At 44.9% G+C, this 27,587-nt stretch overlaps 1 protein-coding gene across 1 annotated transcript in view; it reads left to right on the top strand.

Annotated features, from left to right (window-relative positions):
* The window catches only part of LOC128711057 (uncharacterized), a 118,434-nt gene that overhangs the window by 41,855 nt on the left and 48,992 nt on the right, over positions 1-27,587 (top strand). The window contains exon 2 of the mRNA XM_053805924.1: positions 23,129-23,279. Coding sequence (XP_053661899.1) covers positions 23,129-23,279 — 151 coding nt within the window. The remainder of the gene's footprint in view (positions 1-23,128; positions 23,280-27,587) is intronic.

Below are 27,587 nucleotides of genomic sequence, written 5' to 3' on the forward strand. Positions count from 1 at the left end.
GGCTCATTTTAGCACGGAAAAGGGTGTGATGGTGGATTCTTCAGCTGATCTTGTTCGATGGTTTTTAGCTTAGCGAGTTGTCCTGTCCTGTGATGTGTTCCATGTGGTCTGTTCGCATTTTTGGCGAGAGCGATACGAGTGTAAGCTGGTCTAATTTTTTTGGAGGTCGTTTTAAAAGCTTCCATGCCCTCGGGACGCATGTTCCGGCGAATGATTTATTTCTGCAGCCGTGTACTCTTCACAAATGCAAACTAACCACAGGGATAGGACAAACCGTGGCAACTCTGTTCACTGCCAATTGTTTGCTTGAGCGATTTTGACGTTTATTACAGAAGGAAATTGCCCCAACGGTGCTGCTTCTCAAACGGGAAGGAGATCCTTCGTCCGGGTTCAAAGCACTAGAGCTTTAAAGAGGAAGAAACAGACAAAAATATGGCAGGTTGTGGCATTTCAGGGCACGTTTGCTAAGGATTAACGATGTAAATGTTGTGTGTAAAGGAAAAATAAAATTGCGCAAAGGTAAAGAAGATTGCCGAGAGATTTAATTTTTGGTTAATTTATTTAATGATCTTTAAAAATGTTCTTGTTTTACGGTTGCACTCGATGTTAAGGGAGACAGTTTTCGGATGGTTGCTTTTATTTTGAAATAACGGTCGACACCAAACGGAGATGGTTTTAAAATAATTGGAAATAAAATAGATTTTTAAACGAAAGACTTAAATAAGCGACGAACCCCGAAAGTATTTCGGTATGAAACCCGATTAGTTAGTTTGATCGTTGTCCGGAGCTTCTCGGCAAGAGTAAAGGTGAACAGTCGTCTTTCTTATCGAGATTCGTTTATCGGTCGTAAAGAATGGCCTTTGGTTTTATTACTGCAGTCCAGTGTTTTGTTTGGCGCCCTTTTTAATGGTTCCAGATTGAGTTCAGTTTCACGCCCAATATTTTCTAACGTTAAAATAATTCAACACTGTCAACGACTGTATCAGTTGATAGTACCATTGTTAACGCACAGGAGGCCACACTAGATGTCAATGAATAAGAAGAAGAAAATCTATCATACATGGGTTGTAAATTAAATTAAGAACCAACCGTAGGCAGCTATAAACGCGCTTACGAACATATTTCACCCCAGTCTGATCCGATTGCAAGCCTTCGTGACCTTTCCCAGAGCCGATGAAAGTTGACATGGAGTAAAAAATCTCTTGCGGGATCTGCTTCATTGTGCATGAAAAAGCATCTTAAAAACGAGAACTTGCAAGCAAAGACAAACCGGATGTCCAGAACATCCGAAACTTTGATCACGGTTCTGGTCATACTTCATCGCTTCGCACGGCACGTCTCCTGCCGTGTCGGTTTTGTGTTGCGGCCGCTACACACAGCTCGTATCAGCGCAAAACGATCTTCTTGGGCGTTGTGGGACTTTGTTTTAAAGGTGATTTGGCATTGCTGTCGACAGGTTCGCAGTGTGCGTTTGCTTCACGACGGGAATGTAGATGCATGATACTTTTTTGCGAGTGGGTGTTTTGTTAGAATTTTAAGCTGTTCTTGAATTGTGAAAGGGTTGTTCAAATCGTATGGTTAGGAAGGACGGTTGCAACGTATCAAGCTGCGTATGCTGAAATTGTCATATTCCTGGTATGGATGGAAACATTGATCCAAAGCTAGATTGTATTGTATCTTGCAAAACACAATATAGAAGATGATTTATAGCTTGTGCTGGAAGATCCACTTCATATCTCCGGCGTTAAACGATTCAACGGCGTTTTGTATCGCAACTATCATTAATCTTATTCAATTCGGGAGCAAATTTTGATTCTGGATCCATAATACGATTAGTACAGTTTGTGCACAAAAGTTTTCCGTGGCCTCAAGACGACTGATTTCTTTTGGTTCTTGATCTTTATGTAGGTGGATATAGAAGATTCAATATAAATGACCTTGTCGAATGTGAGCAAGATACGCATTTTGCAACACATCACGCTCGGAAGAACCTCTTAAGCTCCAGATGGTCCACACTGGAACGGATCTAGCCGATCGGGGGTCAGTTGTTTTTCTCCAAAAATGGATCCACTCAGTTCGTTCCTCCGGCTGCGTTTTGGTGACGTTGCGAAACGTTGTCTTGTACGTGGGATTGTTTGTGTGGGAGGTGGTTGGATTTAGTGAGTAAACACAGAACTTGAGAGAATGTGTTGTTAGACACGGAACCTAACGGTACCATGTGGATGTGACACCAACGTCATTTGGACGTCCCGGCGAGAACTTGGGTTCCAGATGTTGCCAAACTGGGCAGGATCATCTCTAATTAGCTTTGTAGCGTAGAATACGGGCAAATACATGAATCATACTTGAAAACCATTCATCAGCGTAAAATGAGCAGAAGAGGATAACTTTATTGAGGTTCTGGATCTACTGTGAAGCCGGAGTTTCAGTGTAGATTCTTTCATTGGATGAAGACATGCGCGTTGTTTTCGGTACCAAATATAGAGACGAATTAAATTGGATTGTCAGAAAGACAGATTGGGCCTATTACTAATGATTGTTGGAGTGATCAAGCTAGAACAACTAGAAATATTATCTACCCAAACGTCATATTGCACATTATGGCTTACAATTGATGAATTATATCATCGCTCTGGATCCCTTCGTGCGTATTAGAGATGTGAAAACCCGTGCGGAATTTTCGTGTCCGGTTTCGTACGGTTGGATTGGACCGCGTAGTTTAACGATCCAGCAATTGGTGAAAATCGACTAAATGCTACTAGCATTTGGTAACAGTTACAGAGGTAGTAGTGGTACCGAGCGAAAACAAGTTCGCCAACATTTAGTGGTACTGGTTTTGTTTCACTTGTTTCTTTCTTGCGCCGTGTTTTTGCATGCTCAATTTCATTTACTTTACTTTTTCTTCGATTCGATATGATACAATTTCTTATGATTTCACTCGTGCAGCTTACCGCTTCTGCTCGGTTTGGTTGGTTGGCGGCGAACAGGTATGCAAATGTACGAGAGCCCGTCCGTATGTTGTAGGCGGTCGCACCGTGCACAATCTCCCGCTGATCGTTTCCTTTTGTTTTAGTTTTATCTGTTTCGGTTGTGCCGTTTTTTGGGTTCGTTTCTTGGCTCGATTATTACCGAATTTCATTTGCATATGGTTGGGTGTCCGGGGAGAAGGTGCCCGGAGGTTGCATGGTTTTGGTCAACAAAGTCACTCCCTCTCCAGCACACGAAGCCTTGGAACCACTGGGAGCAGCCACGATCACGATCATGTTGACCGAAGAAGAAAACGTTTCCCGTGTGCGAATGGTCAACCAAGGCACGAATACGACGGCAGCAGCTCCAGCGCAAGAGTGGCCAATTTGTATTCACATAACGCGACGTCGGTGTGCGCAATTCGTGGATTTTTTTTTGCCTATTTCGATTCGAAGTTGAGTCCGCTGTTACATATACGAGGAGATGAGGTGCACGGTGCGGGAGTTGTATTTTTTGCGTGTGTATTTCGGTTGCCAGAACCGTGAAAGTAGTAGTAGCGAAGGTAGACAGTATGAGCACAGAAACAGCCGGTAGCTTTTCACTTTGAGCGGTGTCTTGTTTGGGGCTGGCGGTGGCGGGAACTTACGTAGATGCTTTTGCCTTCGTTACCACCGGCTCCGAATGCTGCCACTTCACTGTGGATAAGTTGGTGGCTGCCGGCAGTAACAGCCGTTGGTGGAGCGAAAGAAGAAATGTTGAGTAAAATGCGAATAAGAAGCATACATCAATTGGCAATGGAATATTTCTTCTCCCTTGGCGTACGCATAGTGGCACTTGCTATGCGGTTCACTATGCGTGAATGTTTTGTAGTAAACGTCAAAAGTGAAGAAATCTTGTTTCTCATGTTGTAGGTAATTTTTAAACGTTCCTGTCAAATTTTGACAATTTGCTCCAATTAATGGGGTTCCGAATATTGGGCCATTAATAATTCAAATTCCATGCCATGTGAACAACTTTGCGACCTCTTTCTCTTTCTCTACACGACAAAATTATGCAAGTGGTTGGTTTGCAAAATTTGTTCGATTTCCATCTTTGGAAATTCATGCCAAATTGTGTGATCGGTCGGGTAAAATGAGTTCACCTCAAAGCCTCGATCGTTCCTCGATAAATCTGTTGTTTTGTAGATGCATTAATAGAGTGGCTTTGAAGATGCTTTGAAAGCCGTTCAGTGGCAGGTTTTTAGTTGTGGGAAAATACAGAATATTCTTCAGTTAATAGCACAAACGAAGAAGAATCTCGAATTGATTATACAAATGTCAAATGTCATTTGAAGACACTAACGACACTCTGTTGGTTGTGGTTCAAGGTTATTCACTTTCAGTTGATCAGTATGCTAATGTGGGTTGATACTTGCTATTTTATGCTAAAATTCTTCTGCCGTCTGTAAAATGATCTTTTTCAGAACGTTAAAGTAAAGGTCAAACGGTGTGAAGATGTTAGACAATAAATGTCATCATTATAAGTCGCTGCTCTTAATGTCCCTCAGTGTTGCAATGCTGTTCGAATATTAGATTTTATGTTGCACTTTATTAAAATTCGTATCATTAGGCTGGTGAAAACATAACGAAGTTAAGTAATATTGACCTTATGAAAAAAAACCTTGTGAATAACATGTGAGGATCGGCAAAAACTGACCTCGGTACATACGAACTGCAAACGAAAGTGAAATGCATTTTTGCAGCTCTGCATAAACAATCCTGCTTTTCTGTATACTACGGCATACTCTCTTACTCACACATTGATCTACCTCCGGCTCGCTGTTGCATGTGCATGAAGCGAACCGAAGAAAGCCTATCGCTCTTCTCCATCTCTTGATCCATTCGCCCAAAGTTGGTGTGTGTCAGGTCCGGACCAGTTTTCTTCGCTATTTTTCCTACTACGCCGTCTCTGTCTCTGCGTCTCGCTGTATCATTTATTCAACGATTTATTGCAACAACAGGAAGACAACCACAACTAGCGGCGAACTGAAACGGGTTTCGTGTCTACCGTAGCTCAAGTCGTCCAACGATCCTCATCCAGCATCGTCGTCAAGATCATAAAGTTGCCAACATTGGGCAGTAGCAGAAATTTTCATCGACCATTTTCATCTCCCCCACCAATTGCTCGGCCCAGTTCAAAAGAGCGGTCTCCAATGGGGTAAGGCTTTCGGACACACAAGCACAAACCACAAGCCGGTCAGTTCGAGTAGCGTCGAGGGCAAAAATATGGCATTTTTTAAATGCCAAATGCACTGAACATAAGATTCTTCCTTCCGCTCTTCACGTAATCGAGCGGTTTGCATCAGCGTGTAGGCTTATGTGGATTTTGGTTCCGTGACGGGCTGGTTGCTTGTCGACATTTATGCTAGTTGGCGCACTTCCTCGTTAATGATCGTGCAGAGCGTCTATGAGGCAGGTGTGAATGGCATCGAATGACAACTATCATAAATGTTTCGCGCGACCGATGTGTGCCGTAACATAAACGCACTGCAAATGGAATTGAACCCAAATGGAGGATTAGGCCATCTGTTGGAGCAGCTTGAACAGCTGAAACTTGTTCCCGTCCGAAGCAGGAAGAGGATTCTGGCGATTTCCGGAAAATGAGAGTTTCGTAGGACAAAGGAATAACAGCGTAACTACTACCCTTTGTAGGTCAACAGTAACGAAACGTAATAACACACACGAGTTATTGGTGCAAAGTCTAGAGGGTCACACAGATAATGTCAAACGAACATCTGACCCAGTCCAGATAAGAACACCCGACTCGAGCAGTTGCAGCGGAACGAGTTTGACATTCAAATTTCGAAACTGCTTCTCGAGGGTCTCTGTCCTCAACGTGTGGATTGCTTCACGCTCGTCTACGTTACTGCTAATCAACGAAAATTACCAACAGTTGGCACCGGTATGTGGCCACAATGTCCAAACCAGTTCCGTCGGCGCAAAGGCACTAATGAATAAAATTTTAATTTGTCCACTCTTGTGACGCCGTTCGGATAATGAAGCCGCTTGCCTTACGCGAAAAATGTGCCCCGCGCGTTTGGTTGTGCATCGCCGCGGACGAACAAGGACATCGACGTCGGCTTGTTGGTAGGATTGATTAATTGGGCGGTTGGTAGTATGATTGGCAATGCATTAGACGAAGTCCTAGACGTAGAGCTTCAAGAAGCAATGAGTTCAATGGATTCTAATGGCATATGCAAGAGACACCTATCAGTTGCATCAGTCCTGTCAGCAGCTTATCTGCAGTCGGACATTCCTCAAATATTGCACCCCGATCATCTACTGTGCGTGTCAGGTTGATCGGTGACAATGTATGTGCATAAATTGTACGTCCCAAGAATGTAGTCCATGCACGGGGGCTGGAATGCATTTCAGAACAATCTGGATTTGGATCTCCTGACTGGTTAGTTCTTTCCACAATGGTTACTTCGATAGAGCACGCGCTAAGTCTCTGTTTGGTACAAAGAACCATCGCAGAACGAACCTTCCGATAGCTGTTTAGTGTTGGTCATGGTTCACGGTGGAGTCGGTAGGTGTGACGACGGTGGTACACCTTCGATGACTTCGACAACTTGCCGCAGTAGTAGAGGGCCCACAAGCCCTGAAGTCTGCCGGAGTGGAGGTAGAACACCCAATTAAGTAGTTATTCTTGAGACTTGGAAAGGCCAAACCCGTTACGGTATGAAAGGGTGCCGCAAGTGTGGCAGGTACGCCAGTCCCGATTGTGTGCCCCAACGATATTGTTTGTGGCTTGGTTTTTCGCAGCGATTTTGTGGCACAATTCATCACGAGCGAGGTCTTGAGCACGGCTTGTTCGATTGTTTGTTTGTATTGACAACACTTTGGGGTTTGACATTAACATGACGCGCGGGCGCGCGTTCGAATGCGCTCTTGGACATTTTGACTCGCTCCCTCTAGCGGCCATTTCAGGGCTGCCGTAGCTCTGCTCCCTGGCAAATGAGTGCATGTGGTTTCTGAGAGGGTTTTAATTGTGTGCTCGGTACAAGGTACTCAGTGGTCGGTGGTCCATTCGGTGGTTCGCACACTACGGCTACTCGGATGCAAAAGGGCAGCAGGGCGAATGCGAAAAACCCGTTCACTTACTTTCGAGAGCACGAGGTGTACGCGCTCGTGCTGATCGGTGCTGGTGTTAGTAACAAGGGAGGACTGTGATTCGAACGCGATCAAGTAGTCGTTCACTACGCACTCACACTCATGCAGCAACGCATCGTTGCGGAGACGGCAGACGCGGGATATATACACGAGAAAACGAAACTGAAGCAGTACCGCCGTAACAGAAAAGTGAAAGGGAATGCGCCACGGCCTGTCATTCGTAGCGTTCGCCCTGCTGTCAAGGGAGCTCTGTCAGAGTTCAGCATTCTGCACAGGGGTACGTGCGTTCCGTTCGGTGATGTTATGCTTGTTGTCATCTAGATCGCTCGCTTGGATCATCTGAATGGAGTCATTTTTAATCGGTTTTGGTTTGCTCAAGAGCAACGGCAAAAAACAGCTCGAACTCTCAATTTAAGCAGTATGAATGGAGCTCAAAAACAAGCAGCGTTTTTTATCCGCCATCACAGTGTCTGATATAATCGAAAACTAGGAGTAGCCAGAATTCGGCTTAAAACGGCAATGCCTCTCGTTGTAGCGATTAGTTCAATCACGGCTAGCTCACGCATGTCACCCCGAAAAGAACCTCGCAGCGATATGCAAGCCAAGTCGGATGGACACTTGGCATGAAGTGTAAAAATTGAGGTCATCGTCGTCAGCTGGCAACTGTTGATGGCAGGTTAATTTTAGTCCAGAGGTCACTCGAATTTTGAGATGCCCGGTGGCAGTAATTAAAACTGCTCTCAGAAGTTCACCCAGTTAGTTTCAAGGAGGAGTTATTTAAAGTGACCGTCTTGAGGTTGTGGTGTGTTTCGTTGATGTGGTAGCTTGTGCTACTTGAACGGTTGTTGAGAATGTGTGAGCCGACCAACGAAAGAGGGCGTAGAAATTAAACGTCCCTGCAAAGAAAGGGAGCAAAATTACCGAAGCATGAAGAACAATAAATGGACAACAAGTTGCGAATTGGGGCATTACACAGGTTTTCAGTCTATGTGCGGAGAACACAAATACGAAGAACATCTTCGCGGTTAGTGGTGGTAGTGACAAGATCACTACTGTTGACCTTTTTTCTTCAGCATGATGTCATTAGACATGAGCAAGGTTTCGTTACTCCCCTTTGCTTTGCTGGTGCAGTGAAACGAAAAGGAAAGTAGCTGTAGATACCGTTTAAACACATAAACCCTAGCTGGAAGAAAAAACTCAAGAATAATAATTTGATAGCCAGCCAATCGTCTGCCCCATCCTACTGAAGTTCGGTCAAGTTTTCTGCGTCGGCGCGTAATTGTTTCTATTTTTGGTCATTGTGGTAAGAGAGCATTCTTCTGGCGTAATCCGTTGCGCGCGAATGCAACATCAATTCATTCCGAAATCGTCGGCAGATTTCCCGTCTGTGGCAACCATCATCGGCTGCGGTAAGCGATGGCATAATGGCTGCAGGTGGGAAAAATTTATAATTTCCTTCCATTGAGCGTGGCCAACGATGGAGAAGTGGTCGGTGGGTATTATGAGGTGCATTGTTTTTTGCTCTTCTTGAGATGCTGGATACAATTCTCATCATTGGAGCAAAGTCATTGTTGCAGTTGAGTCTAAAATTCCCCATGAAAAAAGTATATCAGCGATCGTAAAGGTTGAAACGTGGCGTATATCTTCAATAAACGTCCACAAAATAGATGACATTCAAACAGAAATAGCCTGTTCTGGTGTATCGCCTTTTCTTGCCGTAGGTCAGGGAATGGATCTCGAAAATGGGGAGGAATTTTATTAATGTTCCTGTTGTTTTTGAGCTTCAAATCCTCGTCTGCGATCAAACGACCAAAGTCAGTTGCCGTCTACAGCACCCCACTGAAATACTTTGTGACCTTGCCAATCTCCTCTCTCATCTCTTCCAACCCCTTCAATCACGACCACGTGTCTTAGCGATTGCACCAGCCCACTAGTGTGTGGTGTTCAGAGTGTTGCCTTTGCGCGCCTCACTATAGCGAAACTAAAAGGTTGGAATTTTTGTTGATTGAAGACGTACAGATGTAAAAACATGGCAACAATTTCCACACTTCCGTGAAATCCAACTATGGAAACCGCGCCCTTGCTCGGTCATTCGGCTGCTCCATGCTTCTCATTTGTTTACTCCATTTGTTTGCATTGTTTAGTGAAGAAAACCTATCGATTGTATGACTTTACAGACCTCCCTCCCCCAACTTCATTGGCCATTGGCTCGTGTTTTGTGATCATTATCCTTGGCAAACGGTACGGGTGTCAGTAATGGTGGTTGGAAAATTCGAACCAACCTTACTACCAACACAGGTAATCGTGCAGCACGATTTAATGTAACTTTTACTGCACCAGCAGTGTTGTTGTTGGGGTTTTCAATGAACTGCTGCACACAACACCTGTTCCGTCTGTCAAAATGCGTCTAAGAAGGGAGTGAATGTGTGTGTGTGTTTTTTTTTAAATTACCACTCAACTCCTAGCGTGTCTTGTGTCTGTGTTGCACGCCGTCGATTTCGTGTGTTCATACGGGTTTTATGCACATGCTCGACTTTTACAATCGACCACCGAGTTAATTATGCGTGTTGCACGCTGTGTGAAACGCATGCACCCCTTTGCACGGTTGGGCCGGTCGGAAAAAGGGTTATGCTTTTTTTCCTTCTTTTTCACTGTGAAACAGACGCAAAGATTGCGCGTCGGAAAGACAATAGCGCGCCCGATGACGATAGCGGAATTCGGAGCAATTCCACGGATGGCGGAAACGATCGTGCTTCACGTCCACATCCGGTCGTGATTGTTGCTTTTGTTTTGATCGTCGTTGGAAGGGTTTTCGGTTACTTACGCTTGGCGGAAGAGCGTCGTAAGCTCACGGTCGTGTTAGGGACGTTTTAGGGTTTGCTCTACATGGCGTATTATGTTGAGGTGTTCAACCTTGATGTTTCCTCAAACGGTGATCGCGGAAAACAATATGATTGCGGTTAGACCGGGTGGGAGGAAAGTTGTTTCATTAGGTGCTAAATGCAGCTGTTTGGCTGCAGGAGAAAGCGGCTTCTTAAGAATTACTAATGACTTTATCTCGCACCGCTGGAATTGTTGCACGCATAAGCAAAATGGTTTATTAAGTTACGATCTATTCCGGAGAAATGCATTTTGTTCACACATACGAAATGAAGAGTGTAATAGCTAAAGCATTCACTTAGGTTATGTAAACGGATGTGTGTTGTTGCAACTCTATGACGATATTCGCAAAACCTTGGAAACCCGTAGTGAATGTTGATAAATATGATAAACTATGCAAAAGATGTCCAATAATGATTAACTTTGATTAATTTGTAGTAGAAAACAGACACAATGTATTACTGTCAAAATAAATATATTGTATGGTGACATTATACTGAATATCTTTTCTTCTTATTTCCATTCCAGGTAAGCAACAAATCACTCGGAAGATAAACAGCCAAATTTGAATACCAGTGGACTCTGTCACATTCATCAGCAAGAACAATACGTTTTACGGTTTGTATGTTCGGTAACATTCGCTAGTTATGGAAATATGATCCTGAGAACTTATTCTCACTTATGAAAGGTCAAGCAACAGGTTCTCGTCGACGAAGGGCATAAAAGCTCCTCCAAAACCAAGCACCATGCTACACTCGATATATTCTAATGAAGTCGTCGAGGTGCGAAAGAATGATATCGACCGTTTGATCGGGAAACGAGATTGATTGACCAAGAGTCCCGGCAGTCACGATTTGCAATCGATTCCCGCGGTGTGGCCAATGCATCCTTCGGGCAATTGCTGTAGGTTCCTGCAGTGACCTTTTCCAACCGGGGAATAAATCACCCACCATCTCTAATGACGTAGAAGATAGAAGAAAAAACTGCATCTCAATTACCTACCGGCGCTGACAGGCTGACCGATGTGATGTACGGCAGCATCTCAGCCTGCTGCCTGAGGGTTTGCTGTGGAGTGACTGATCAAAACATCATTTGCGGTCACCCGATTATTAACTGGATCGTTCTCCGAGGTTCATGTTGGCAATGCTAGAATCTAATATGTTCCATCACCACCGTACCACCTGCTATCACAGTGTCGTATAGTTCACCTGAGGTTATCGCCGGACCGCAAAGTGGAAAATCGGCACCAGAGTTTCGAGGTGTTGATGGTGGTTAAAGTTGGCTGTAGGCAAAGTGAAATCTAATTTCACCTGCCTGATATCGCGACCCGACTGAGCGGGGAGTGAAAATCCATCTGCTTGTGGTCGATTGTGCAGTGACCTCATGGATGATGGATTGATGTGGGATGGAGTGGTGGAATCTATGCCCCATTCCAAAACGTATCTCACGAATGAATTCGATTCGATAATGTTAATAGCAGTAATGGTAGGGACAAGGTATTTAAAGAAAAAATCTTAATTGTACTAAACTCAACTAGTTCATTCGGAGATAACAAGACATCCATCGAGTCAAAGTCGATTTCACATCATTTCTTTTAAGTACGTTAATCAGTGCAAACAATCCGAAAATCCTTGCCTTGAAACATCAGGAAACATTAAATTCACTTAAATTTGAACATTACATCCCAATCGCCCACAACAGACAATGTTAAGGCTGGCTCATATTCATTCGTACGATGAATTAATTGTGGAGGTCAAATACGAATGAAGTTAGCTGAAAAACAGTACCCCCGCAAACCGTACTGCTATACCGCGCGAAGATCTATGCATTATGATCATTACAGTCTTCAAAACGAAGGGTTGTATGGAAAATTGAACAAAAGTGTCCGAAAAAGTAGCCGCTTGGGCGAATGTTCGGAAATGATGGTCGGTTCCGACCGGAAATATTTAGTCTAGGTAGCTTTTGTTTTGTTGTGCTCAGTTGTGACTGCTCCGTGTCCTTCGTGTGTGTGTTTTGTGTGTGCCAGAGCCCTCTCTTTAAAAGCCGCCATTTCCGGTGGTCAGTAGTGCCGCGTGGAAGAACTTACAATTTGGATCTGGCACGGCTCTTTCCCGTGTCCATAAAAGAACTGCAGGAAAACAAATACTGTGGTGATCTCTTTGCATAGGAACTCATCTTCACGAGATGCGTTACACGTACACGTCGTGATTTCGATCATGAACGGCTGTTCAATCATCGGCGCGTCTATACCACCCTTGGCATGCACGTGTGGTCACGTACCAGCAGCAGAAGCAGACCGTTAATAGCCTGCTCTAACCCAACCATTCAACTCAGCGTCACTCACCGTGACGAGCGACGGTGTGTTTCAATTTTGGTTTCAATTACCGCTAATCAATCACCAAATGGCGTTCGTATGCGGTTTTGCAGTGGTATGATGAAAAACTTCAAAAGGAGGAAGCGAGAGAGGGAGAGAGAAACAGAGAGAGAAAAAGAGAAAGAGGAACAGATCGCGGATCTAGGCAGCGATTTGCGACCAGGGCCATTGCCATTTTTGTTTTGCCTTCTGGCTCCTGCTTGAGGAAGAGAGCGGGCATGACTGTACTGTACACCAAGAGGAACTTATCATGGTAAATGCAATTTGAATACAATGCAATGTTGGGTAGCATTAAAAACATGTACGCACACACAAACACATATCAAAAGTCTGGACGTAAAGTCTCCGATTCGTTGTTATTTTTGTTGATCTGTTCGTTCAACAATAACAAGCTAGCTCGGTGATCGCCACACTCACTGGTTGGCTGTAAGCGACGAACCCACCCCACGTATACTAAAGCAATCTCCTTCGCGAAGGCGTCAATTTGGAGGTCTTCGGTTCCGGTAACGGATCGGATTGCGAAGTCTCGCGAGATGTGTCGAGATTGTCGAGATCGCGTCACCAACAGCCACCAGCAGTCGAACAGGAAGGCCTCACCGTATACACTGACATCGATCGGGTTAGCACCCCGCCTGCTGCAGCATCATCATCGGTAGAAGCTCTCCCCGATCGGCGATGATGAAACTCACCGTGCGCACATTGTTTAGCGTTGGCCATCATCTTCGGTGAATCGTTACGCAATTGGCAAACGTGGGGGAATTTGTAATCTTTGGTGGGTGCTTACGGATGCGTAGAGGTAGAGGTTGGGATGTGAAATATGCAACAGAGGTTGTCAGAGTTCATCGTCTTTCCAGTGGTGCATAGCGTAGGTAAACAATGTTAAAGTTATTCAAAGAAAAATGTCAATATACTTGGAATTGTTTAAATGAAATATGGAACCTTAATTTAGCTCAGAGCAATTTTAACTCACTCACAATCATAGAAAGACAGATCGCATCATCGTTGATCATCTGATGAGCATTTGCTAATGAAACTCCAATGTCATCTGTGCAGCTCAATAACCTTTAGTGACACTCTCTCGCAGCGTGCTTTCGTAACTCACCAAAATGTCGTTGTTCGGTAGATAAACAGTTGAAGAGTCCTCCTTGCCCTCAGGGTGAAGATTTGTCAGCATTGCGAGATCCTACCGGGTGAGTCTACCCTTTGGTAGGTGTTAATTAATCATACTTATTTGAATTATAGATGGCGTTAGCGCTTCTCTTTCTCTCCTTGAGTGTGGAATCATATAAGGATGATGTTTGTCATCATTATAACCTGTCTGCTAAGAAGAGTTTGTCTTCTTTTAGAGAAGTGAAACGTCTGTTTTGATGGTACAATCATGTTATTGTCTTTTGGGTGGATTGTTTTCTTTGGGGTACAATATGAGGCTAATTTTCTTTTACTGCGCGGTTCTCATAAGTAGTTATCACCTAAATTGGATTCTTTAAATCCCTCCATCACGATCATGCGCTAGTTTAGAGTTTGCAATAAAAGGCAACGTTCACGCGAGCCAATGAACTTCAGATGATCCCATCCACCTACCCAAGCAATTTATTCTAGTTCTTTTGCCACCATCCTCGGCAGAAAGTTCGTCGTCGGTCGATCCCTCGCCAAAAAGATAAACCGCCGACACAACGAGAGTGGCGGGTGGGTGGCAGATCGTCAATAAAATTATCCGCCCATACTGAGTACGCTAATTGTCACCAGATGCGTGCGAGAAGGTCGAAGAAAGTCACCCAGCGGCGGCAAGGCTGACCGTTGCCAGTGGGATCTCCGGTTCTGAGTGTGAGGTCTTTGCTCCCAAAATGCTTGTATTTGAGCAGAAAAAACACAGTAATAAAAGCTACAGCAGAACCACTTTAACGAGATGTCGTTGCAAAGAGGGATGTGTTTACAGCTCGGTTTTTGGATAAAACGGACTCACCCTTAAGTCGATACGCATTGCAAGTGGGTGCTAATAGGCGTTTGGTCCAGGCTATCGGCGGTAATGGAATCATTAACATAAAGCGTGACGACGCCATTTAAGGGGTGATTTATTTTTCGAGTTTTAATGTTTCTGCAGCGCCGTGGTGTGTGAGAATTTAGGGTATCGAATTTGACCCAGCAGCAGGATAGAAACGTGCAAGCCTTACATCATTTTTGCGAGCAATCGGTAGGAAGAACAAAGAATATCTCATGCTATGATTAAGGCAAATTCGTCATCGTCTGTAGTGGGATGTTTCGCTTATTAGGTCAGAACAATCATTACTCATGAAGAAAACTGCTTTCTTCGTCCAATGGGAGCTACCACAGTAGAACCTCGCAGTGGTACAGAATATTTCCAGTGTCGTCATGGGGCGATCGTGATTCATGCTGCACTGTCATGATGAAAGCGATGGAACTGCTTTGTGAGTGAGTCGCTGTTTGCTAATGTGTCAGCTACCGTTAGGACGGTATGCACTCGTAGCACACTTGACCGATGCCGGGTGATTGATTTCCTATGGCACAAGTCTCCCGAGAAGCACTGGTTCTAATTGCTAGTGCATTTAAAAATTCAACAAATAAGAGAAGAACCCGGATGTGAGGGCATTCTGTAAAGTATAATCAGACCTCCAGACAGATGCTACGTGCAAAAAAATTTTCTCGAATATATTTTTAAGACATAGAGGTTATATTTTTAGAAAAGCTTGTTGACCTGCATGGAGCATGAAAAATACGACAGAAATAGATGCATTGCATTAACCTTAAGGGACTTTTACCGTTCAGTACTGAAGCACTGTGCAGTCTTGTTGGCAAACAAAATTTACACTTGTCGTTGAGCTTACAGTGTAGTAACAGCCCACATCCTGAACAAAACGACTCAGATGAAAGAGACGTGGTGTGCAGAAGACTAACAATTCCGTCGCTCTTACGTTGCTCCCTACAGTCTCCCTCACGAGAAAAAGAATCCGATTGAGTCGCTTCTTGATGGCGTGGTTTGAATCCAATCATAGCTTCACCGATGAAAGGCGTAAATGGTGCGGGACAAGATTTAGCATCCCAGTAATGAATCCGCACGAAGGGACAGTGAAGAAGAATAAACATACGGATTTGAAATAAATGGATCGGTATTTCCTGTGTGTCAGCGAAGTTTGCACATTTTGTTTGCTATTCAATTTCTCGGCAAATAGCGCATGTGCAAATAACATCCAGCATGGTGCAGATGGATGTTGAACTTGGTGAAGCTCTTCTTCTTTGTTTGTTGTGGTATATGAAAAGAATGATGTACTTTGCGTAGCTGCAACTTCTAAGAAGATTTCCTAAGATGTTCAACACTATTAACCGTCGTACTAAAGCAGTTTAAAGTTATACAGAATCACAGTTTGGACAAATATATAAATTTTCGGGTGAACAACCCGCAAGCTGCCTAATCAGTTTTGTCTAGTGCAAGATTATTTGTATTGTCAATTTGCAACACCGCTGTCCTTCAACTACGAAGATCCGGCATCGGTGGTATCTCTGATTGTTAATACTATGAGAAGCAGGAAGCATTTTATCAGAGTTCGTTTTAAGTAAACGTCAATAGAACTGTCGGAAGGTTGATTAACATCATTAGTTTCCCATCGAGAAGCCGCTGGAATGCATTCACACCTTCAGGCTCGGGTGACGATAATTCTTCCCGAGCAGGCAAGTGGTACTCTGCCAGACATTCAGGTGGTAAAACACGTACTGAGATGGAACCTCCAGGACGTAAAGCAGCGTTCCAGAACTATCTAGCCATGGTTTGTCCCGGGGGTGGCTAGAACGACACGATTTGTAATTAATTGAACCCACCGTAGGCTGGCTGATGGGCGTCTGGATGACACCATTAGAGCCTGAAGCGGCAACAATTAGCAACCTTTTAGACGAGCACTTGCAGGAGTTTGGAATTAAGAGATCTTCCCCTGAAACGTTTATCTACAATGGTTCACGAAGCAAACATCACTTTCTTGCACCGTGACAACACAATAACGCGATGGCACGCGAACGGCAAAATGCTCGCATTATTAATGAGTCCACTTAGAAGAAGCATGCAACAGCTGGGATCTGTGCAGCACGCGGTGTCTTGGGCGTCATAATGGGAGGTGTCCGTATCGTAGCGTCGTGCACTGTCGCAAGACGCAATCCGAATCGAAATCGTAAACGAGCATCCATATACAAACAGTGTGGGAGATCTTATTCGAATGTTGACGCCTCTTCGGTATGCGGTGATGCTATTGATGTTCACTAGGCAGTGCTGAACAGATGGACGACAGATAAAACGACTGGAGCAAAAAAATAGTACGTAGGTGCTCAGATGGAGTTGGGGATGTACTTTAAAGCATATCTTTTACTGGAAGATGGAGTATACGTTTGGAGAAACGATGTACAGTACTCACGGGTACCACACAGAGAAGCAACCTTGATTTGCTAATGTTCGGTTGAACGTTGAGCAAGAACAAATATTATCTACGTCACCGTGTGGGTGATCTTGTTATTTTGTATTCTTTTGGATTAGTACGATAATTTCAGATAATAATTATGGTTAAGCGTTAATTGTCGGTTGGTATTTACAAAAAGGTCACGATTTAGGCAGTGTTTAAACAGAAAAGTCACAAAGAAATGAGTGGCGTTGCCTTCAAATCCAAATCAAAGTGGCGGCAAATTTCGCATAGATGTGTCATTTCTCTAACTGTCTGACGATTTAAAGGTTCAATATTCTACATTCCATTTAAAAGAGATGTTACTTGTTGCACAGCACATGACCTTTTCGCGCTGTGATTCATCGATAAACCAAATAAAGCCCATTGACACAATAAACATTCGATGGAGCGAAAAAAAAATCTAACATAAGCGAATCTAACAGCTGTCGAAACAAATCGACATCTATCGCTGTGAATGTCAATCGGCCGAATTCACACACCCTTAAAACCTCGACGATCCTCAAAATCGGCGTGAGGGTTAGCGCGCGCGACTCGATCAAGATCAGAAATTCAACCTCGAGCCGGAGACTTCTAGCGCCGTACGGAAAACCAGCCGTACCCAAGCGTCGACCTTTCTCGTTTCGCTCGTGGTGGATCCGTTTCCCGGTTTTTTTTTAACGACAAAAGCGACTGCCACGTTCTTGACATTCAACGTCACCAGCAATACACTGCTACAACCTTTGGTTTTAGCACTGGTGCGTCGAGATGTGGTTAGATGTTTACGAGTGAGAACTTGAGTAGACGCCGGAGCATTTCGAGTGTATGTAAAATAAGCTCTCGTGTGTCAAAATATATCGGTTTTTGTGCGGGGGATAATTTTTGTGATGTGCTAAGGCTGCTAAGCTTGGGCGATTGATTCGGGGGAAGCATGCGAACGTGGCCAAGAATGCATCTCGCTGGTACTTTAGCTGACCAAAGCGACCCGAATGCATTGTTTGGACGGGAAGTTCTGAGTGGTTTCGAAAAGAACCAAGGCTGCTGGAAGAACCACCATTACCTCGGAGTCACATTCTCACAATTCTTCTCCGAGATGACTACCGAATGCGGTCGTATTGCTGTGCCGGGAGGTTCAAGTGGATGGCACGATGGCCTCATCATCGGAGGCGTCATCGTTTTTCTCGCCACGTCTGAGGTCCCATTTCGTAATACTTAACCCGAGTGAAGATGCATCTTTACCGACGTGCCATGGCGTACGCCACACACATACACACATGGTTTTGTTGCTAATTATGCATTCAAACGGTGATCTAACGTACACGATACATATGCCCTCCCCGAAACCTGTGTGGAGAACTGGGAAATCAGGTCCAATAGCCAACATGCTGGTTGGTGGAATGCTTTGGTTGCTAGAACACGCACCGCAACTTCTTCCAGCGATGGCAATCGGGGCATCGGTGATCTTTTCGTGCGTTTATGTGTATGCTCATAGATAGTGATCTTTCACCGAGTCGCACGACGTGATGTGTTTCCATTAGTAGGGCCCTACGAATAGAAGTACTGCAGCAAACCGCAGGCCCTATGCAATCAGCAAGACTTATATTTTGTATAGAAGACTATGCAAATGAACATCGATTTCGATTGAGTACGGGTGGGTTCGATGTTTGCGTTTTGTTTAGCTACGCCCAGTAAGGCGACGGGACGGAGATTACGGTTGTTTAACGGAAGGCATGAATCACGCCATCGATAGAGGGCATGCACACATGCCGGAACCGAAGCTTCCGGTTACTTTGGTGGTAGAATGCCGGTACAGTTCCAAGCTCCTTACGGGTGGGTACTATGATTAATGAAAAGCGTTTCCCGAAACCCGTGTCGCATTGAGTTCCCGAAGGGACGGTTATTATTGGGCACATTATGAGCGTGATTTATGATGAACTGTTAAGGTCCAATTCGATCGTGCACCCTCGTAACATAAGCATACAAAATATTCGAACAATTCGCGCTTAGTATAGCCACTCCACAATGGCTGCCTGCATTGCGCAACGTCGACTTGAAGATGAACGCATGTACTTCCATTATGCATATGAGCGGGTCTGAAAGTCATAGACCACGAATGAAAAAAAAGAAAACGGCGGATATGCACTAGCCACCGAATCGGCGGTCCACGTGATCGCACCACAGTGAAAGACCGTATCGAGCATAATTGAAACGAGTGCATAGAAACACCATTGGTCTGGGCTGGCTGGCGAAAGGCAAAACAATAGAGAGAATCAATTGAATTCTCCTCCCATTCCCTGCCAGCCGAAACGATCGTTCCAGCACGAACCTTGACTCGCAAATCTAGCGCCAAATCGTGCCGGATGTGGTGGAAATTTCAAGATGGAAGATCGATCGATCCCCGCCCGATGACACCGGAACCGAACCGATCACGCTTCACTGCTGCCGCCTCGCTGGACGGTACGGTCGGTCTTTCAATGGACAATCGGCGTACGGTGGCGTTAGTGAACCCTCCAGAGAATAGTGTACCGGGGCAAGAGATCTGCCAGCCCGATCTGGCCCTGAACGGGACAGACCCGTCGCCTTGAGACGCCTTTGGCCATTGTGACATTCCGCGGCGGACGGCCTCGGTGTAATTGTTCACATTGTGGGGTCGACTCTTCGTATCTTCCCATGCGCCGTGTGTTTTGATGCCATGTTTAAGTCGTTCCCAGCGGATTAGAATGACAAGGTTTTCACTCTCGATTTTCCACCGAAGGTAGTACCGTTTTAGGCAGGTGCAATTAGATGGTCATTTTATAGAACCTTGATGCCGGGTTCGTTCACTAGAGACTCTTCGATTTTTCCTTAGATGTATTACCATACACAATACGAGATAAAACAGTGTTTGCAGGTATTTTGGTATTTCGAATTGTGAATAATGTTTCACCAAATTAATGGTGCTAATTAGCGTTAATGCGAACGACAGGCTTCTATTCCGAAGGGTATTGGATTACATCGTCTAAACGACGAAACGTGTGTGGCTCATTGTTTCCCACACGAAAACACGAGCATTAATCATAACTGAATATTAATAATGTGAATCCTAATTGGGCACCCTAGTTCACCCGAAATGGTGGGCTGTTTGTAAGTTAATATCCTCCCAACATTGTAGCCACAGGTCGCGAAATGTATGTCCTACCATTTGAAAACATGATACACCATCCGTTGTTATCTGCATGTTTTACGGCATTTGACACAGCAATAAACTGTCTCCTGTCAGCACGCAAACGTGCCCAACATGAGAGGCTACATTTGCTGAGCATCTTGCACCACCGCCACATTGCTATCGGGCACTGAGTAACTTATCTCGCCTGTTGACATTTGCAGCGCTTTCACGATGCATTCCATGTACCAAACGGTGACGGTGTATTATTTGGAGGAAGTTATCACCCACTGCTGGGATTCTCCCGTTGAAGGATGCTCGTTGGGGAGGTGGAAATTAATTAGTCTCAAATATCCGGCACGTTCCTGGGAAGCTGCAAGTCGGCACTTTTCTAACGGTGTTTGCCCAGTAAAATAGTGTGTTTTTCTCTTGCTTAGGAGGTTAAAAATTCTTGAGCTGGCTCGGGAAGCTGAACGACTTGCAAGTTCTTCGGAAAATAATGTCACGTAGGGAAGAACGGCTGGCATGCGTTGTACCGTTTCCTTGGTGATACAACATACGATGCAGATTGGCTTGTTCCCAGAATGTAATCCTAGAGGACGTATGTGCGCTTCAAGTGGTCGTCCATTGAGATGCGAGGTGAAAAGGGAAGCAATAATGTACGCTAACAACTCTTTTAACTTTGCATACGCCTTGCGGAACATGCAGAAACCATCCATTCCGGGTAGCGTGCCTTTTGTGGGCACCCTTAAGTGGTGGACAAAACCGCCACATTGGCTAATTGTTTCGTTGTCGTTTGTTTACGCTTCTGCATAGCCTGTGGGCACCACGATAGCCAAATTGAAGCGGATCGATTCGGTAGATTGAGCAGAGTGGACATGCCCTGAGAACCAGTACGTAGCATCGGGCATTGTGTGAATCTGGAATGATAGTTAGGTTGAAAGTCTGGAACTAATGTCCAATTAGAACGCGATGTTGTGGGCATGCATCCCCGTTCCAAGGTCGAACTGGTCCGGCTTATGAAGTTATGTAACACACTTTCCTCCGGCGATTGGACAATTCGCTTCTATTAGTCGCTCTGGTCCGACGATAACACAGTTCTAACCTCCGGAAGAGGTGACAACTCTGGAGGTCCTGCCATAGAGACGCGAATGGTTAAAACCTTGCCTTTACCATCTTTACGGTAACAATACACCTTGGCACGCTCAGATAAGTTTGCTGCTAGAGCACAAATTGGACTAATGTGAAGCTGCACATGCAGCAGTTGGGTGATGTGCCTCACCCAACCCGCACCGATAGTGTCCCTATATGGTCCGTTAGCAAAAACAAATGGGCAAAGTCTGGAGGTGCAAGTATGCAGATATCGAAGCCGAGTGTTGGAAACGGGTAATAACAATCATTTCTAGACTCACCTCGGGACGCACTTCTATGAACGAGGCGCGCTCTTCTTGCTCACAGCGAGTATGTTAATCTGTAAATGGACAATGTATCGACGATACAACCACTCATTTTTGCAATCTTACATGAAGACTATGGAGACGATATTAACGAATGGCGTACGCGTACTAGATGCTCTTGTCTATTCATTGCCTTTCGCTATCGCTGGATCATCCGATATTTTCGATTTGGAATTTATTTTTTCTTTATCCATTAATTGCATCCTCATTAGGCATGTTAAAATCCCGTACACAGCATCTGATGCAAACTTGTCATGGTGAGGTTTTTAAAACAAAAAGCTAATGGTTGAACACTGCGCGTTTGTTTTGATAAACGATGAAGTGAATACCGTGGACGGATGGCGAGTGACGGTGCAATTATTTGTCCGGTCCAGTGGCCTATGTTTTGATCGAAATCTTTTCCATTTTCTTCGCAATACGCGGCTCACCGACCACTGACTGCTCTGAAGGTGTCGGTCGGTCGGTGTAGTGACGTTTTGGATTTGCGAAATGGAGATTTCTCAACTAATTTTGCTTTCGATCGCACCCGCCGCAACACTGCCACGGACACGATGGGCGTTGACGCTGGGTGAAGCAACACCGTTTGAAAACATTCATTTCCCACGTATTGCGCATACCGACGGAACGGCTCTAGCGCCTGGCGCAAGATGGAACGGTGAACAGGTGGTCTCAGATGGGGATTGAGGCTGCTGCCTCGGTTGACCAAGCGAAACCGTTCGGCACCACCATCCGAAGGTAGTGGAATTTTATGTGCTTCTTTCATCTCTCAGCACGATGCACCGTTCAGCAGTTGCTTTCCCACATTGGGGCTTGTTTATGAATCTCTAAAGCAAAGATCCGCTAACCCGCGGTGATCGAGTACCGGTTGATCGCGTTCCGATGGAAGGCACATGGAAATCAGTTTTTTGGCGTATCGACTCGAAAACTCCATTAAGCCACATATCGGAACAGTAGAAAAATGCAGCACATGCGTGATCGAGGCAGGATTTTCTTTATCAATCCTGCCCGTAAAAGTAGGACGTAATCAATCCCACGGGATGAGATTGACTGTAGGGTTTTGTGAAAAAGAGAAAGGATTCGATTTAGAGGGATTTGATGAAAAGCATGTTTGAGATATGCTTATCAGAAATTAATCCACAGCATTGTTTGCTTTGAAAATGCCCTCCTTGATGACCTCCAGACCGCTCGGAGTTAGCTGAGGCGTCAGTTTACGGTTTACGCAACTCCCATGACTGCCACAATCATCCGCAAGGCATCGGAACGATCGACATATACGCAACATTAGACGCTCGCTCGGTATAGTGGGTGAGCTAGACATCGTCGCCGTCGTGTCCGCATTGCGAGGAGAGTACCTTCACAGCTGCACCTGCAGCTAACCGGCTTTGGGGTGGGTATTTTTTTCGATCGTTCGCTTCGATTACGCCACCCAAAGACCCGATCGTCCGCCCGTCGGTAAGATATTCGTCGATTCCAAGTGCGTATGCTGAGTGCCTAAGTACTTTTGACAGCGTATAAAAATAAGCAGAGAATCCATCATACGCCGCAATACTCAGCAGACACAAAAAGTAGCAGAAAAACCTTCCCAAAAAAGTTGCGCAACCAAATGTGCAAAACTGTGTCACATATTAATCGTGTTTAAAATTAAAATTATATCTATCCAATTACATCGGCAAGCAAAAGAGCTAAGTTGATCGCTCTCTCTCTCTCTACTCTTTTCGCAGCTTGGGATCCCTAGAGGCCACACTGCCGCGTGAAATGGTGTCACGACGCAAAATATTGTCCCGCTCGCGGGACGACCTCAACCTGGACCAGTCCTACATCACACAGGAGGAAGAGGAGGACGTTTGGTATCAGAAGGAGAAGCTCTACAAGGTAAGTGACGGCAGTGTATAACCAAATCACGGGGGGAATAATGTTTACTTTTCGAAAACAGTTGCTAACATTATTGAAATCAATTAATGGAAATATGGTTTATGCAATTTTTATGCACATCGTATGCGATATGCGGAACGCATCGCCAGTAAACGGCCAAGTAGCGTATGATTTATTGAACTCATAAATAAGTAAGACATGTTGTGAGTGCATGAAATCAATACATTAGCAGTAGAATAATGAAGTGGAAGCTAATAATTAGATGAGTTTATTCCGATATCGAGTACGATTTACATATAAAATCATATTCACGCCGCTGAGCTAGTAATTAGTAGTAAATTACGGAAGCAACAAACATTGCGCTAAGAATTGGAATTATTATTATGAAGTGTTTATTACTGCGGGGCTCCGAGTTGGTGATGACAGCTGGGCAGTTTTGTTCCGGCAGATGGCGCCATTATGTTATCGGTTGATTAGTTAACACGGGTGCGCCGGTGCGTAGTAAAATCGATGATGTCGGTGATGTTAGATAACGCTTTACCACCTAAATCGGGATGGTCGGTCTGTTTTGAAGAGTTTAAACAGGCGAGTGTCAATGAAATCCACACCACACATTCCAAAACTGTCACTCAGACGGCTTGTTTGTTTACGTATTCAAATCATGCTTCCGAACGCGCTGTGCGCTTTCTCCGGCCTTTATTTCCTTGTTCGGGCGTACGCCATTTTAGCCACAGTTCGTTCGCTTCACTGGTTCAACGTTTTATTTTTCTCGTGCCGCATCAATTACTTCCACCAAAACCGACCGTATCTCGTAAAGGTTTCATTGATTGGAGAGAAAAAATGCCACTATTAAGCGCCCGATCATGTGTTGTAGCAAGAGTAGGCACATTTCACTTGTCAGCCACAAGTTGGCCCGGTTGGTCCATCAGGCTAGTCTGGACTGAACATGACAGGTTGATCGGAAGGTTACTCAATCTGATCGGGTTCCTCCGTAAGCTACTTGCGCACAACTTGCGAATCGACTATCGGTGACGATTCGTCACAAGGTGCCATGTTCACCCGAACGTTTTGCTACTCCCAATCTTGGCTTCTCGCCACAATTACCTCATAGAAGCTGGACGCTAAAAGGCATGCGCCCGAAGTAATCGATCCACCCGCCCGGTCGCGCTAAAGTGTGCGTCTCTGCGGTACAGGTGTTTGGCGTCAATTTTCCGTCATCAATAAATGCTCCCAATAAATCTTGCAACTTCCTCCTTATACCCAAAACCCCCCCTGTGGTCGCCGTCGAGAAATTTCAAACAACTGCAGGGAAATAGTTGCACGCGTGATCGGATTTATTGTTCATAAATATGTACGATGAACACCCTAATTACAGGAGGGAATCGATACGATTGGCAACTAGTTGCCGACTCGTGCGCATTTCATGTCCACGACAACCCACATCCACAAAAGGGGCAGATGTAAATGAGAGATCGTCATGAACTGTAGCTTTGATTCACATTCTAACGCAATAAATCAATCGATCGAAACGCGAAGTGCGAGTGTAAGAACAAGAATTAAATCGCCCTTCAGGCAGAGTACGGCAGACGCGAGTCACGATCGGTACGCGTGGTACGCGAACACTGGTAGCGCCGTCGCCGACCGTATCAGAAGCTGTCATTACGCAATTAATTCGTCGATGGAGAAGAGTACGAAAATTAATAGTTCTGTAGCGTGTTCCGATCGTGAAGGAAGCTACAATTGGACGTCTAATAATCTAGAACGTCCGATCAGTGTAGAAACTGAGAGTCACTAGGTTAGTGGGGGAAGTTTCCCGATATCTGACCGGTACAGGCCAGGGAGGACCTGCCGCATACCAGTTTTCGAGGTAGAGGACGAGATTTCGCTTTCGTTTCAAGCCTGCTGCTAATATTAATAGCTTGTTGGGTTGCATGTGATTGCGTACCGTTGATTAGTTCCTCTACGTTCTTTTTCCCGCACCTGACCACTCACGGTAATCGATACGGAGTTCGTGCTCAGTAGGAGGCCTCTACCATTAAGGCACTTCGCGCATCGCCGGGTTGAGTGTCTGCGTGAGGGGTTTCTGTTTTTTTTCATATGGCTGTAAGATAATGATGTTCCTCATCGTACGGTTTGATCATTTACCTACTTCAAAACTCAACACCTTTACGACCTCCCTGGCCCATATTCGATAGGTCACCCCACGGCTTCGGTGGGCTCGGTAAGGTGTTGCTGTAGCCAAGCGTGGCGAAGTTTGCGCAAAGCCACCGCGCGGCCGACGGAGCTGCGGAAATAAATGATCGTGCAAGTAACGGCACCTCGATGGAACGCATCAATGGGTTCCAAAACGAAGTAGAAAAAAAAACAAACACACAACTTTAACGCACTTCATTCAATCGACGATGACCTGTAAAGAATGAAGCGACCACGCGAATGGACGTATCGCACCTTAGTCTCTGACTGTTGAAGTTGAACCGAGGGACATCGTTAGTTAATTTGTGTTGCAGTTTGGGGATTTTTGGAAGGGTTTTGTGTTATGAATGACGTGACCTACACGGGGTTTTTTTTATTGGTGTGGGTCACTTTTAATAAGCATCAGGCAGAAAGGCATGATATATTGAGGGGTTGCTAGTAAAAATAAATGCTTACTCAAAGATTTCACCTCAAACATGTCTGGATAGCGAAAAGATGCTTTGACATTTTGCTTGAACGATAGTACGAGAGTGACTTCTGCATTACACCACGGAAAGATCCGAGTTGGAGGATGCCTCTGATGCAAACATATCCACCTATAACAAAGCAAGTTGTTGCGAGCGTACCGCTTCTCTCGCGGAGTCGTCCTTTGGATTTTCTCAAGACGGTATAACTTTGGTTGTCTACGGTGGGGTAAGTACCGTTTAGCATGGAGACTACATATTAGCATGCAAATGAATCTATTCTCACTCACTGTCAGCGTGATTGATTTTGTTTATTTATCTATTTATCCACGCGATCTTTTTGCACCACTTGGATTGCGATTGTATTGCAAATAGTGATCGTGTGTTTTTGGATGAAGTAAAAAAAACGATTTAGATTAGCAATGAATTGTATATTTTTATTATACGAAATAATCAACCACAACCACAAGGTGATTAGCAATTTTTAGGGATAGTCGTTGATATGAATAGCGTGCCATCTGTTGTCAAAGAGTGACAATCAATTCCAGATGAAATTAATGAGTATGCTCTGTTAGTGTACGGTTGGGGATGACACGTTCAAGCAGGAGTCAACCACCTTCTCGAACTTGTGAATGGTTTGTATTTAAATAACTTTCCAATTGAATTTAACAGCCATCATTGGTAATATCCTCACGCAGCTCACGGATGGCACATTTTTCATCATTTTCGAATCGGTTCTGATTCCAATAGTTCATTCGCATTTCTGCAAAATGTCCATCCTTTTTTTCTAAAGCAGCGAAAGCGAGTGAAATTAGCCACCACTTTCATTCATTTTTATGCAACGAAGCGCGTCAACACCGCGAAGATGGTGACAATTTCCAGCTCGAACGGTTCCATTGTTGCGCGGAACTGAGCAGAGCGTGCCGTTTTGCACTTTCTCGATCATTGAAATTGCGCCATCTGCAACCCATACTCCCGACTGGCGGGAAGGTCTACTTTCCCTTTCGGCAATTCTCAAGTTCACGCACTCCTCCAGTTTCTCGACAGCCGTCTGTTTGCTTGCTTTTTTGCGATTCCATTTATCGGCTCAATTACTTCGACGTAGTTTTGCTTTGGAGTTCCTCTTACGCAATGGCAGCTTCAATTTTCGTCCCTGTCGTTGCGCAATCATAGTGACAATTTTATCTCATCTGCCATTGCCTGCTGTGCAGGGAGGCACTATGGGCAATGGGCGAATAAAAGGCATGGCGCGGCAGGAAGATACCGATCAATCATTCGTCTGGTATGAAAGCGATTGCGGTTGGAAGCAGACGCGCATTCCAACCGTCTGCGATGGTTCGAACCAACGAAAGATCTTCTGCGACGCAACGGAACGATCGATCGCCAAATCGATTGGGACGTTGAAAACTTGATGAAGAGCGTTTGCGGGGAGAGGCAACAGAAACGAGTCACAGGAATCGAGCGAAAGTGTATGGAGTCCACGCGTGCCCGTTTTGGAGCGGTGTGGTTATCGCGGTGTTTACGGAGCATTTTTTTAAAATTCGTAGGCTCCGGTGGAGACCAGATCCGTGAAGGCGAGCAAAAACAAAAAAAAACCGTTGGAAAACCGAAAAAAAGGGAAAGTTATGACCGTCCACCGGGGGCTCTCTTC

This window comes from Anopheles marshallii, chromosome 3 (assembly GCF_943734725.1).
Source record: "Anopheles marshallii chromosome 3, idAnoMarsDA_429_01, whole genome shotgun sequence".
Taxonomy (NCBI): domain Eukaryota; kingdom Metazoa; phylum Arthropoda; class Insecta; order Diptera; family Culicidae; genus Anopheles; species Anopheles marshallii.